The 13,803-nt window shown below is 46.7% G+C and overlaps 1 protein-coding gene across 1 annotated transcript in view; it reads left to right on the forward strand.

The window, feature by feature from the left end:
* The first annotated feature begins 8,087 nt into the window (after positions 1–8,087).
* LOC107121518 (zinc finger protein RFP-like) overlaps positions 8,088–13,803 on the forward strand; it is a 42,292-nt gene continuing 36,576 nt past the window's right edge. Inside the window, exon 1 of the mRNA XM_015424434.1 lies at positions 8,088–8,778. Coding sequence (XP_015279920.1) covers positions 8,368–8,778 — 411 coding nt within the window. The 5' untranslated portion in view covers positions 8,088–8,367. The remainder of the gene's footprint in view (positions 8,779–13,803) is intronic.

A 13,803-nucleotide genomic window follows, 5' to 3' on the forward strand; every position in this document is an offset into this window, starting at 1 on the left:
ACAGGCCCTGCTGGTGTTTGTGAGACCAGGATGATTAATAAAGAACATTCAACATCTCTGACCTCAAAGCCCATTTTCTGGTTCAGTAAAAAACTTCTACAGGCTCCCAGTCACCATAACTAACAAAATGGTATCTGTTTTCCCCTGAAAGCCCTTCATCTTGGCCTATTATTTCTTTTAAAACATTAACTGTCCTAAATAACCCTCACAGATAAAGGCAGAAGTAGAAATTTGGGTCTTCCGGGCTCCAGTCTCTCCTCCTCCCCTCAACAATCATTTCCAGTTTTCTTGTGCTCACTCATCAGATACGGAGGTACTAGTTCTCAGTTAGTTGTGGATAAACTAATCAAAATGTTCAAGACAAGATTGCCTATATTTTGTAACATTTGTTAAAGAAACTAACTTAAATAGGGCTATTTTTGGGGCGGAACACACTGGAACGGTGTTTCAGCTGCCTTCCGAGCCCAGGGGTGAGCACATGCAGCAAGCCCCGCCCCCTGCTCCCAGCAGCCCTCAGTCGGGCCACAAGGAGCAAGAGGCAGGGAGGTAAGAGCCCACCTCCCACCCGCCAGCCTTCTTGGGCCTGCGTCGAGGTGCTGGGGCCTGTGGGAGGCCCAAAGTCCTCGTCCGCCAGCCTTCCCGGGCCCGCGCCAAGGTGCTGGGGCCTATGGGAGGCCTGAAGACCTCACCCGCTGGCCTTCCCAGGCCTGCGCCAAGGCGCTGGGGCCCACAGGAGGCCCAAAGACCCTGCCCGCCGGCCTTCCCGGGCCCACGCTGGGGCCTGCAGGAGGCCCGAAGACACCGCCCACAGGTCTTTCTGTCCGGTGCCTGAAGAGCTTGATTGAGTGAGGGATCCGTGGGGGGAGTCTCCCCCCCTCTCCCCATCTCTTTGCCTTCTTTCTTTCCTTCTTTTTCTTTCTTTCTTTCCCTCCTTTTCTTCTCTTTCTTTCTCTCTTTTCCTCCTTCTTTCCTTCTCTCTTTCTTTCTTTCTTTCCCTCCTTTTCTTCTCTTTCTTTCTCTCTTTTCCTCCTTCTTTCCTTCTCTCTTTCTTTCTTTCTTTCCCTCCTTTTCTTCTCTTTCTTTCTCTCTTTTCCTCCTTCTTTCCTTCTCTCTTTCTTTCTTTCTTTCCCTCTTTACTTCGTTCTTTCTTTCTCTTTCTCTCTTGTGGTATCATTAGGGACAGATTGCATAGGAAATGTTATTTTGGATTTACCCTTAGGACCTAGGAAGGTGAGCATTTCAGATCTTTATAAAATGAATCAGGGATTATTTAAGTGTAGTGGTTATGAAAGTTCTGTTTTAGGTAAGTTCAAGTAATGTGAGCATTAAGTGGTTAGTAATGGGGCTTGCGTGGTTCGATGAAGCTGTGGGCTATGCCGTGGAGGGCCACCCAAGAAGATATAGTTCAAATTGGGTGAGGGCCCAGAGAGAAGTATGAAAAACTTGTAATCACTATTTTTAAATACACTTTGTTATGATAAAAAGCAGCAAGTATGAACTAACTTTTAAAATATAACTTAAGAAGACAGTCAAGTACAGATAACTCTGTATGGCTGCTTGAAGTTATAAGTAGCTAGCCAGGAATGTAGGTCTTTATCAAGTGGGACAGGTAGCTGTTGTCATGAGATGATTTGGAAAACCTATAAATATGGGAGGCTGAATTGACTGGGAGTTTCTTTTTAGAAGTGGCTCCTTCCTTGCGACCTGCTTATCTTTGAGGTCAGATGTTTTGATGGGTTCATGTAATCGCTTTAATTATCTATGTAGCAATAATGAATGGTATATTTTTCTTTTGTCTTACTCAGTGGTTGAAATGCATCTAGTTATATGGTAACAAAGAATAGAATGGAAGGAAAGATTATCAAATAATATTGTTTTTTGTACTATAACTATAATGAAGTAAAAACTCTGGTGTGTACCTCTTGGAAATAAACAATTGGAGATAAGAAAGTCAAGTAGGGCTTCTTAAGTGCGTGCCTTTATCTGCATCAGACCAGGCTGAATTCATCCAAAACACTAAAACAGCCAAGTCACCTGGCAAATCAGTCTCTCTTAAAGGGACAGACCATTTTTCCTTCTGGCAGTTGGCAACCCTAGAGACAAATTGCACAAGAAGCTCAGAGATCAAGGTTTACTTCCACATGGAGCCACAAAAAAGTGGGGCGGGAACAGACACAAATGGTCTGCAGTTCACTCATTTCCTCCCCCTCCCTCTGTGGTTCTGCGTGTGGGGAAGCAGCTGTGATGATTATTAGATTCATACATACCCCTTACATAGTGTCCCCTGAGATGTAGTGGGGGGGGCCCTCAGCTATCCTGATTCATGCTTCGGATAACCCACCAGTCCTGCTTAGTGACCTCCACACAGGAGACTCTGATGGCTTCAATAGGCCTCTATTGCTTCAATCCGGGAGAGAACATGTACAGATAGAAGAAGAGATTGGGAGTTATACCCCACCATTCACTGCCCAAAGGTGTCGCAGAGCGGCTTACAAACTCCTTTCCTTTCCCCTCCCCACAACAGACACCCTGTGAGGTAGGTGGGGCTGAGAGAGCTCTTGACAGAAATGGCTCTTTTTCAAGAACAGCTGTTATCAGAATTACCCAAGGTCATCCAGCCAGGTGCAAGTGGAGGAGTGGGGAATCAAACCTGGCTCTCCCTGATTAGAGTCCGCACACTTAACCACTACACCAAACAGAACATACCTTCCCTGGGAGAGTCAATCGACACTAGGGCTGCCAAATCCCCCCGGGGGGCGGATTCCCCCCCCCCACTTTGGAGGCCCGATTTCTGCCCCCCCCCTTGGAATCAGGCCCCGGGGAAAACCCCACCCCCGCGTCCACATCACCCGGATGTGACGTGATGACGCCAGGCACGCTGGGGGCAGGGCCACAGCCATTTGAGGGGAAAACACCGACCGGGAGCTCCCCCGCCGCTGGAAAAAAAAGGTTTGGCAACCCTAATCGACACACACAACATGACCCAAGAGGGGCCCTTCCCATATGGCGTCTGAGGGGTGGAAACAGAAACTACTTCTTGAGGACCAATTATACCACACCACTGTGGTCCTTAAATCTCCACCTTTTGTCTCACTTTCCCTTTTCCCTACTTTATTTTTAAAATGTTACTTCATTTATACCCCATCTTTTCCCCGTATAGGGACCCAAAGCAGCTGACATTGTTCTCCTCTCCTGCATTTTATCCTCACAACAACCCTATTCGGTAGGTTAGGCTGAGGGAGTATGAGTGGCCCAAGCAAGTTTCCATGGGACAGTGGGGATTCCAACCTGGGTTTCCCAGAACCTAGTCAGACACACCACTACAACCACACTTTCTCCTGAGGGGAAGAGTCCTTTAAAGAGTTGACTAAAGACAACAGGAGTCCCCAACATGGTGCCCGCCAGTGCTTTTCCTGGTGCCCCCCAAGTATTATTAGAAAGTGGGTCAGGCCAAGGGGGCTTCTGCCTTGTAGGGCTTTGGATTGCCCATTTGAGATCCGATCAGCTGTGCAGATTAAAAATAACATTTCAGTTGGTGGCTGGAGATCTCCTGCTATTACAATGGATTTCCAGGTGACAGAGATCAGTTCACCTGGAGAAAACGGCCTCTTTGGAAAATTGACTCCTCTTCTTCCCTGCACTTCAGCTTCCTCTGAGTTTGTACTTCGCTCTGCCTCCCACATGGCCATTCTGTGGTTGTGCCCATCACCTGGTGTCAGAACTCAAAAGGTGCCCATGGACTGAAAAAGGTTGGAGGACCCCTGAAATATGTGAATACATGAAGGTGCCTTACCAGCCAGATCATTGGCAACATTGGGCGATTCTGCATCTAACATTCGCTCCCCATTTTCTCAACTGGGAGGGAAAAGTGCAGCTCAAGACCACACTCAAATATTTCAGGGCAATGCCGTACTGATTGCCAAGTCACCCCTGAACAGCCATAAATCTATGCAGAAGGTACCATAAATCTATGCAGCGGCATGCAGTGTAAGGTAAAGGTAAAGGCTTCCTTTGCTCGAAAGCTAGTCGAATCCGACTCTAGGGATGCGGTGCCGAAGAACCAGCACTGTCCAAAGACATTTCCTTGGTCATGTGGCTGGCATGACTAGACGCCAAGGAGCATGGAATGCTGTTACCTTCCCACCGAAGTGGTACCTATTTATCTCCTTCAATTTCTTGCTTTCAAACTGCTAGGTTGGCAGGCGCTGGGACCAGAGGCGGGAGCTCACTCCATCACGCGGCACTCGGGTCTCGAATTGCCGAACTACCACCCTTCCGGTCTGCAGTGTCTTAACCACTTGAGCCACCGCAGGTCTGGCATGCAGTGTAGAGGGTACCATAAAACCTGATTATCAAAGAAAGTGAAAGCATGCAATGTAGAGAATTTCTGTTCCAAGGTGGGTTTTGTAAAACAGCAGATGGAAAAGCCAGTGCAGAATCAGCCATTGTCTGCACTGACTGGCAGCTGCTCTCCCAGGTCCCAAATTCTTTCACTTCACCTCCTACTACTTGGTCCGTTTTTAACAAGAGGCCCCAGGGAATGAATGCCTCACCTTCTGCATGCAACGTTGATGCTCTACAATTGATCTGGGAGCACCCCCCCCCCAAAGAAGGAGGGGGATGGCACATAGCAGCAAACCACCCCCGTGCCATGTTGAAATGGAGCTGAGCTCCCCCCTCATCCCCCATGGAGGCAGCTGGTGTCCCCATGGACAGTCCCCTCCTGCAACCACTCCACAGATTGCCCTTTGAGGGGGAGAAAAACGACTGGTTTTTTTCCCTTCAGTTTATGTCCGGCATCCTTTTCAGAATGAGCATGTCAGGTGGACCTTTCCCCTTTAACATGGAGGCTTCCTGTGCCCTGTATGGAAGTACCACAGATCTCCTGTCATTTTATTTTGTTTTTAATCGAATGCAGCTGGAGGGGAGGAAAAGACGGAAAGCCAAATAATAAAATATAAAAAGACGGACTGGGGGAGAGGAGCTGTTGAAGAGGATGCTTAACTCTTCCACATTTGCAGTTTTCCTGATATAACTCACCACTTTTAAAAGCTGGATGGGAGACCTCCAAGGAATACCAGGGCAGTGACGCAGAGGCAGGCAACAGCAAGCCACCTCTTGGAATGTCCCGTGCCTCCATGCCCCCACTAGTGGTCTCCAGAAGTCAGCCATGACTTTCAGGCACACACACACAGAGAGCTGCCTTTTCTACTTCAGAGGAAAACAGGCATCTAATCTCCTGGCTTTCCAGTGAGACTGTAAAACAAAATTATTCTGCAGATTGTTTGGGGCAGCCCAAGCCAACGGGAATACGTACAGAGGATGTTGTTAAAAGTTTATTTATTATCGTTTTAAAGTATGGGATTTCACATGGCTTTTATGACTGGACTTTTGAGCTACAACTCTGGACCCCTCCGTAGGGCAAAGAAAACTACTTGGGGCTGTTTCGGGTCACATAAACAGGGCAAGAGGTTGAAAGCTGAAGCTATTTCTCTGAATTGGAACCAGGTCCCTCACAGCTGACATGTGACTGTCTGAGAGTCAAAGCCAGGTTGGAAGAGCCCACAGACAAGCACATCAAAAATCGTAATCTTTCATTTGGTACTTGAGAGATTTACTTCAAAAGCAGTGCCTCATGCCCAGATCCCTCTTGGGAAAACAGCAGAGGGTTAGTGCTAAAGCTCCACAAGAACAAGTGCTGGGATGAGATGCTCAGTTACCCAGCTTGGGAAATTCCTGGAGATTTGGGGGTGATATCTGGGGAAGGCAGAGTTTGGGGAGAGGGGGGAGTTCAGTGTGAATGTGATGCTGTAGAGTCCACACATTTGGATTTATTTATCACACGCCTCCAAGGTGGAATTCATGGATTTCATAGAATCACAGTTGGAAGGATCACTACAAGCCATCTAGTCCAACCACCTGCTCAATGCAGGATCAGCCTAGAACAAGATCTTGGGGTACAGGTGGACTGTAAGTTAAATATGAGCAGCCAGTGTGATGTGGCAACAAAAAAGGCTAATGTGATCTCTGGGTGTATCAGCACAGGCATAACATCCAAATCACAAGATGTCATAGTCCCAATGTACACTGCATTGGTCAGGCCGCACCTGGAGTATTGTGTGCAGTTCTGGAGGCCTCACTTCAAAAAAGATGTGGGCCTGGAGACGAAGCCCTATGAGGAAAGGCTGAAGGACTTGGGAACATTTAGCCAAGAGAAGGGGAGGTTAAGGGGAGACATGATTGTTCTCTTGAAGTATGTGGACTGTCACTTAGAGGAGGGCAAGGAGCTGTTCCGGTTGGCAGCAGAGGAGAGGACTCGCAATAAGAGGGTTAAACCTGGATCTTAGGAAAAACTTTTTTACAGTAAGAGTTGTTCAACAGTGGGATCAGCCTCCTAGGGAGGTGGCGAGCTCTACCTCACTGACCGTCTTTAAGAAGTGGCTGGACAAACACTTGTCACGGATACTCTAGGATGTTGAACTAGATGGCCTGTAGGACCCCTTCCAACCTTGTGATTCTATGATCCCTGACAAGTGTTTACAAGGAAAATGAGAATGCAGAAAAGCCCTATGTATCAATTCTGAGAACAGTGCAGTGAGTCCAGTCTCAACTAGAAAAACCAGGTGAGGGTTCACAGGTTAAAGGCGATCTTCTCTTCCCATGAGGCCCTGAAATGAAAAGAGGCAGACAGAGGAAGAACAGCTTTATTGATCAGACAGGGTCTAACTTTCTCTGCTGACATTTATTGTTTTGAGGTGTTTATACTCCTTTCCCGTATTTTGTCCTCACAGCCACGTTAGGTTGAAAGGGAGTGGCCGGCCCACGTTCATTCAGGAAGGGTCCAGGGACCCTCACTTGAGGCCCAGTGCAAATGCTCCCTCTAAGCTGTGGAGCCCTGTGAGCAAAAATTCAACTTTGTCAGCTACTGGCATCAAAGTTGTAAGCAAGCGATTTGGCTACTGCATAAATTACTTTGCTCTGGAGCCATCCTTCCTGAGCCAAGACAAAAAAACGTGTGAGCTGGAGGCTAAAAAACTGTGAGCGACCTCACACTAAATCAGCTTAGAGGGAACACTGCCTAGCGCCCTCCATTCTCCAGGGAGAGGACCCTTGTCTGTCCCATTCCCTCCTTTCTCTGGATCTTTCCTGCTTTCAGCGCAGCCTGCGCAAGTCAATCGGACCTGGCGGCTCCAGGGGGGCCTTCAGGCAGCTCCTGCTCTTTCCAGGGGGCCTTCCGGGCCTTCACTCTTTAGTACGAATTCCTCCAGTCAGTCGGAGCAGCATTTTGCCTTTTGTGCGTGTGTGTCTGTGCCCGGAAATCATGGTGACCTCTGGCAACTCCTACTGGGGAATGGAGGACATTCAGAGAAGTGGCTTGATAGCCTGCCTCAGACTCTGGGTATTCTCTGGAGGTCTCCCTTCCCAATACTTGCCAGGGTTGGTCCTGCTTAGTTTCTGAGATCTGATGAGATCCGGCTTGCCTGGGCTATCCAGGTCAGGATAGCAGTCTGGATTCTTGAAGAGACCCAGAGGAGCCGCAGCCTTGGTGGAGAGAACTGGCTGATAAACGGTGGCAGGGCAGGATGGGGGGGGGGACAGAAGTGGGGTAGCAGCTCTGTCACCTTGGAGAGCATCCCTGCCTCAACTATGCATGCATTTACCAAACAACCAATAATGAATCCTTTCCAGACCCCCAGAAGCCTCGATGAGGTCTCTCTCCTCCCAAAGGGAAGCAACCCTGGTAAGTTTTGCCCCGGAACTTCTCTGCCCTTGAAAAAAGGCAGCAAATCAGCGGAGCCGTGAAATTTCTGGGAATTGAAACACCCAAACTGGACTTGAATGTAGTTTTTTTTTTAAAAAAAGGAAGTAACATTGTGCCTTTCCGATGGGTTTTTGCTTAGCGCTGAGGACCAATAAGATACTGAGCAGATCTTCCCGCCACAGAAGGGGAAGGTCTATTCATAATGAGGTGACCTTTAGTCCGACTATTGGCTGGTCACTACTTTGATGGTCACACCTGCTATCTAGCAGGGACGGAGAAGGAGGAGTTTGGGAGGAGGGAATCTTCCTCCCTTTGTTCGGGAGTTGTTAGAAGACACCACGCTTGAAAATGCTGTAGGTTAGCGAGTTCGGCTGTTCTTTATTTTCTCTTTTCCTTCCATGTAATCCATTCCCTGGTTCTTCTAGTAAAGTTGTTCTTAGAACTCAGCGCACCCGCCCCTGCATTTATTGTCTTTTTGTTGCTATACAAATACTCTGCGCGGCAAGTCAGCCGAGACATCAGGAAAGGGAAACACCGGAACTCGGCTTGAAAGCAGTGAAAACGAAAGTAACCTCGCGGCTTTCACTGTGGTGGGTAAGGCGGCCATGGCCAGCGGGGGTCCCGTCCGAGAGCTCTGCGAGGAAGTCACCTGTCCCATCTGCCTGGAGTACTTCAGGGATCCGGCCACGATCGCCGAGTGCGGCCACAACTTCTGCAGGGCCTGCCTGACCCGCAGCTGGGGGGAGGCGGCGGAGGCTTCCTGCCCGATGTGCAAACAAACCGCCCAGCCGAGGAACCTCCGGGCGAATCGGCAGCTGGCAAATGTTGTCGAAATAGCGAAAAAACTCAGTCTCCAGGGGGAAGAAGCCGAGGAGAGAATCTGCGAGAAACACCGGGAGCCCCTGAAACATTTCTGCAAAACAGATAAGATGCTCATTTGTAGGGTCTGTGACAGATCCAAGGAGCACAAAAACCATGTGGTGACTCCTGCCGAGAAGGCTTCCCAGAAATACAAGGTAGGGAACTGTGGGTATATCTTGATGTTTCTCTGTAGATTTCCTCCTCTAAGCTCCTGTGCTTCAACTAGGATGGTTACCCTTTCCCTTGAGTAACCAGCCCGTGTCCCATGTGCTGTCTTAGCAGCTCGCTGAAAGCAAAATAATGGGGGAGGGAGCAAGTGAAAACAGCAACAATACAAACGGGATTGCTGAAGAAGGCCTCCCAAATATCCATATTAATGAGCACTGTTGCATTTAGGCTTTATTGATATCAAACGCTGGATAGATTTAGAACAAACAAGTGGGAACCCTCCCCCCTCTACCACTCTTTCCTCTTTCCTGGAAGCTCCCATAGTCTCTCCCCTTTTCATGCTTTCTGCTCTACTTCTAAGGTTGCCAATCCCTGGGTGGGGACTGGAGATCTCCTGGGATCACAACAGATCTCCCAACTACAGAGATTAGTTCCCCTTAGGGTTGGCAGACTGAGGCTGGCAATGTTGTGGATATAGTGTATCTAGATTTCAGTAAAGCATTTGACAAAGTTTCTCATGATATCCTTGAGGATAAGCTGATTAAGTGTGGGCTGGATGGTGCAACCGCTGGATGGATTCATGGTTGGTTGAAAAATCGTACCCAAGGAGTGCTCCTAAATGGCTCTGCATCTACATGGAGGGAAGTCTCGAGTGGAATGCCGCAGGGCTCGGTCCTAGGCCCAGTGTTGTTCAATGTTTTTATAAATGACCTGGAGGAAGACACAGAGGGGATGCTTATCAGATGACACGAAGCTAGATGGGATCGCTAATTCTGAAGAAGATAGAGCCAGGATTCAAAACGATCTAGATAGGCTGGAACAGTGGGCTGAGACAAATAAAATGAATTTCAATAGAGGTAAGTGCAAAGTCCTATACTTAGGTACAAAAAAAATCAAAGGCACAGATATAGAATGGGAGGGACTTGGCTTGACAGCAGCACATGTGAAAGGGATCTAGGTGTTCTGGTTGATCACAAGCTAAACATGAGCCTGCAGTGCGATGCGGTTGTGAAGAAAGCTAATGCAATCTTAGGATGCATTAACAGAAGCATTGTGACCAGATCAAGGGAGGTGGTAGTTCCACTCTATGGTCAGGCCTCACCTGGAGTACTGTGTCCAGTTTTGGGCATCACATTTTAGGAAGGATGTTGACAAGCTCAAGCGTGTCCAGAAGAGGAGAACCAGGATGGTGAGAGGGTTGGAATCCAAGTCTTATGAGGAATGGCTGAAAGAGTTGGGTATGTTTAGCCTGAGAAAGAGAAGGCTTGGAGGGGACATGATTGCAGTCTTCAAATATTTGAAGGGCTGTCATGTAGAAGATGGAGCAGATCTATTCTCTCTTGCTCCGGGTTGCAAGACTAGATCTTTTAAAAAAAAATCTTTTTATTGATTTTCAAAAAGAAATAACCAAACATTCATACATTATTTTCACATCTCAGGAAAACAGAAGACAACAAACAGGAAAGAAGAAATTAAGATATGGTTAATGAATGACACTGTCTAACCATCTCATCCTTTGCCGTCCCCGTCTTCTTTGACCTTCAATCTTTCCCAGCATCAGGGTCTTCTCCAGTGAGTGCTCCCTTCTCATTTGGTGGCCAAAGTATTTGAGCTTCAGTTTCATTATCTGGCCTTCCAGGGAACAGTCAGGGTTGATTTCTTTGAGGATTGACTGATTTGTTCTTCTTGCAGTCCAAGGGACTCTCAAGAGTCTTCTCCAGCACCATAGTTCAAAAGAATCTATTCTTCGGCGCTCGGCCTTCCTTATAGTCCAGCTCTCGCAGCCATACATGACTACTGGGAATACCATTGCTTTGACCATGCGGACTTTTGTTGGCAGGGTGATGTCTCTACTTTTTATCATGCTGTTTAGGTTCGCCATCGCTTTCCTCCCAAGGAGCAGGCGTCTTTTAATTTCATGGCTGCAGTCACAGTCTGCGGTGATCTGGGATCCCAGGAACGTGAAGTCTGTCACTACTTCCACGACTTCCCCTTCTATTTGCCAAGGAGTGATGGGGCCGGATGCCATGATCTTAGTTTTTTTGATGTTGAGCTTCAAGCCCACTTTTGCGCTCTCCTCTTTTACTCTGAGCAAGAGGCTCTTTAGATCCTTTTCACTTTCAGCCATTAGAGTGGTATCATCTGCATATCTGAGGTTGTTGATCTTTTCCCCAGCAATCTTAATTCCCGCTTGTGATTCATCCAGGCCAGCATTTCGCATGATGTACTCTGCATATATATTAAATAAGCAAGGTGACAGTATACATCCTTGTCGTACTCCTTTTCCTATGCTGAACCAATCAGTTGTTCCGTATCCGGTTCTAACTGTCGCTTCTTGGCCCTTATACAGGTTTCTCAAGAGACATGTGAGGTGGTCTGGTACTCCCATCTCTTTAAGGACCTGCCATAGTTTGTTGTGATCCACACAGTCAAAGGCTTTAGCATAGTCAATGAAGCAGAAGTAGATATTTTTCTGGTACTCTCTTGCTTTCTCCATAATCCAGCGAATGTTGGCAATATGATCTCTCGTTCCTCTACCTCTTCGAAACCCAGCTTGTACTTCTGGTAGTTCTCTATCCACGTACTGTTGAAGCCTAGCTTGTAGGATCTTGAGCATGACCTTGCTAGCGTGTGATATGAGTGCAATTGTGCGATAGTTTGAACATTCCTTGGCATTGCCCTTCTTTGGGATTGGAATGTATACTGATCTTTTCCAATCCTGTGGCCACTGTTGCGTTTTCCAAATTTGCTGGCAAATGGAGTGCAGAACTTTAACAGCATCATCTTCTAAGACTTTGAATAGCTCAGCTGGAATACCATCACCTCCACTAGCTTTGTTGTTAGTAATGCTTTCTAAGGCCCATTTAACTTCACATTCCAGGATGTCTGGCTCAAGGTCAGTGATTATACCGTCGTGTTTGTCAAGGACATTGAGGTCTTTCTTGTATAGTTCTTCTGTGTATTCTTGCCATCTTTTCCTAATCTCTTCTGCTTCTGTTAGGTCCCTACCGTTTTTGTCCTTTATCATGGCCAGCTTTGCATGGAACGCTCCCTTGATTTCTCCAATTTTCTTGAAGAGATCTCTAGTCCTTCCCATTCTATTGTTTTCTTCTATTACTTTGCACTGTTCATTCAGGAAGGCCTCCTTATCTCTCCTTGCTGTTCTCTGGAAATCTGCGTTCAGTTGGGTAAATCTTTCCTTTTCGCCTTTGCCTTTCGCTTTCCTTCTTTCCTCTGCTATTTGTAAAGCCTCATCAGAAAGCCATTTTGCTTTCTTGCATTTCTTTTTCTTTGGTATGGTGGTGATTGCTGCCTCCTGTACGATGTCACGAACCTCTGTCCATAGTTCTTCAGGCACTCTATCTATCAAATCCAGACCCTTGAATCTATTCTTCACCTCTACTGTATATTCATCAGGGATGTGATCTAGGTCAAACCTGAATGGCCTCATGGTTTTCCCGATTTTCTTCAGTTTAAGTCTGAATTTTGCAATGAGTAGCTCATGATCTGAACCACAGTCAGCTCCAGGTCTTGTTTTTACTGACTGGATAGAGCTTCTCCATCTTTGACTGCAAATTATATAGTCAATCTGATTTCGGTGTTGCCCATCTGGTGATGTCCATGTGTAGAGTCGCCTCTTAGGTTGTTGGAAAAGGGTGTTCGCTATGACCAGTGTGTTCTCTTGACAAAACTCTGTTAACCTTTGCCCTGCTTCATTTTGCTTTCCAAGGCCAAACTTGTCTGTTATTCCGGTTACCTTTTGACTTCCTACTTTAGCATTCCAGTCCCCTATGATGATGAGGACATCATTTTTTGGTGTTAGTTCTAGGAGGTGTTGTAGGTCTTCATAGAACCGGTCCACTTCAGCCTCTTCTGCATCAGTGGTTGGGGCATAGACTTGGATTACTGTGATGTTGAATGGTTTGCCTTGGAATCGGACAGAAATCATTCTGTCATTTTTGAGATTGTATCCCAGTACTGCCTTTTGCACTCTCTTGTTGACTATAAAGGCCACACCATTTTTTCTACGAGATTCCTGGCCACAGTGGTAGATATAATGGTCTTCTGAGTTAAATTCGCCCATTCCTGTCCACTTTAGTTCACTGATTCCTAAGATATCGATGTTCAGTCTTGCCATCTCATTTTTGACCACGTCAAGCTTACCTTGATTCATAGATCTTACATTCCAGGTTCCTATGCAATATTGTTCTTTGCAGCATCGGACATTCCTTTCACCATCAGACACATCCACAACTGAGCGTCCTTTCGGCTTTGGCTCAGCCGCTTCACTCTTTCTGGGGTTACTTATACTTGCCCTCTACTCTTCCTCAGTAGCATATTAGACACCGTCCAACCTGAGGGGCTCATCTTCCGGCGTCATATCTTTTAGCCTTTTGTCACTGTCCATGGGGTTTTCTTGGCAAAGATACTGGAGTGGGTTGCCATTTCCTTCTCCAGTGGATCACACTTGGTCTGAGTTCTCTGCTGTGGCCTGTCCGTCTTGGGTGGCCCTTCACGGCATAGCCCACAGCTTCATTGAACTGCTCAAGCCCCCTCACCATGACAAGGCAGTGATCCATGAGGGGGTTATTGAAAATACCTTGCTAATTAAAAATCTACCTGATTCTGACTATTTTCACCCCACGTCCAATTTAATTTTACTATTCATTCATTAGTATAATACTGCATAAATAATAACAACTCAAACAAAAGACAGAAAGAGCCATCACTTACTCCCTCTTTCACTTTTTCAATTCTAATCACTTCTAGTCACCAAAGAGGGAGCAAACAAACAGCTAAGTTACCACCTGCCGTGGAGAGAAAATTATGTCCAGAGATTCCTCCTTACATATTTTGTTGTAATCCACCCGCAATACCATATTTATAATATTCTTTATTTTATTATTTTCCCCTCTTAAATTATTTAAGAATCAGTATCTTTAAATTTTCTTTTTCTTAAGCCAATTTGTATAAAGGATGGGACTACAAAGCCTATTTTATCTACTATTTGT

The sequence above is a fragment of the Gekko japonicus genome, unplaced genomic scaffold (genome assembly GCF_001447785.1).
Source record: "Gekko japonicus isolate JY-2015 unplaced genomic scaffold, Gekko_japonicus_V1.1 scaffold2589, whole genome shotgun sequence".
Classification (NCBI taxonomy): Eukaryota; Metazoa; Chordata; class Lepidosauria; order Squamata; family Gekkonidae; genus Gekko; species Gekko japonicus.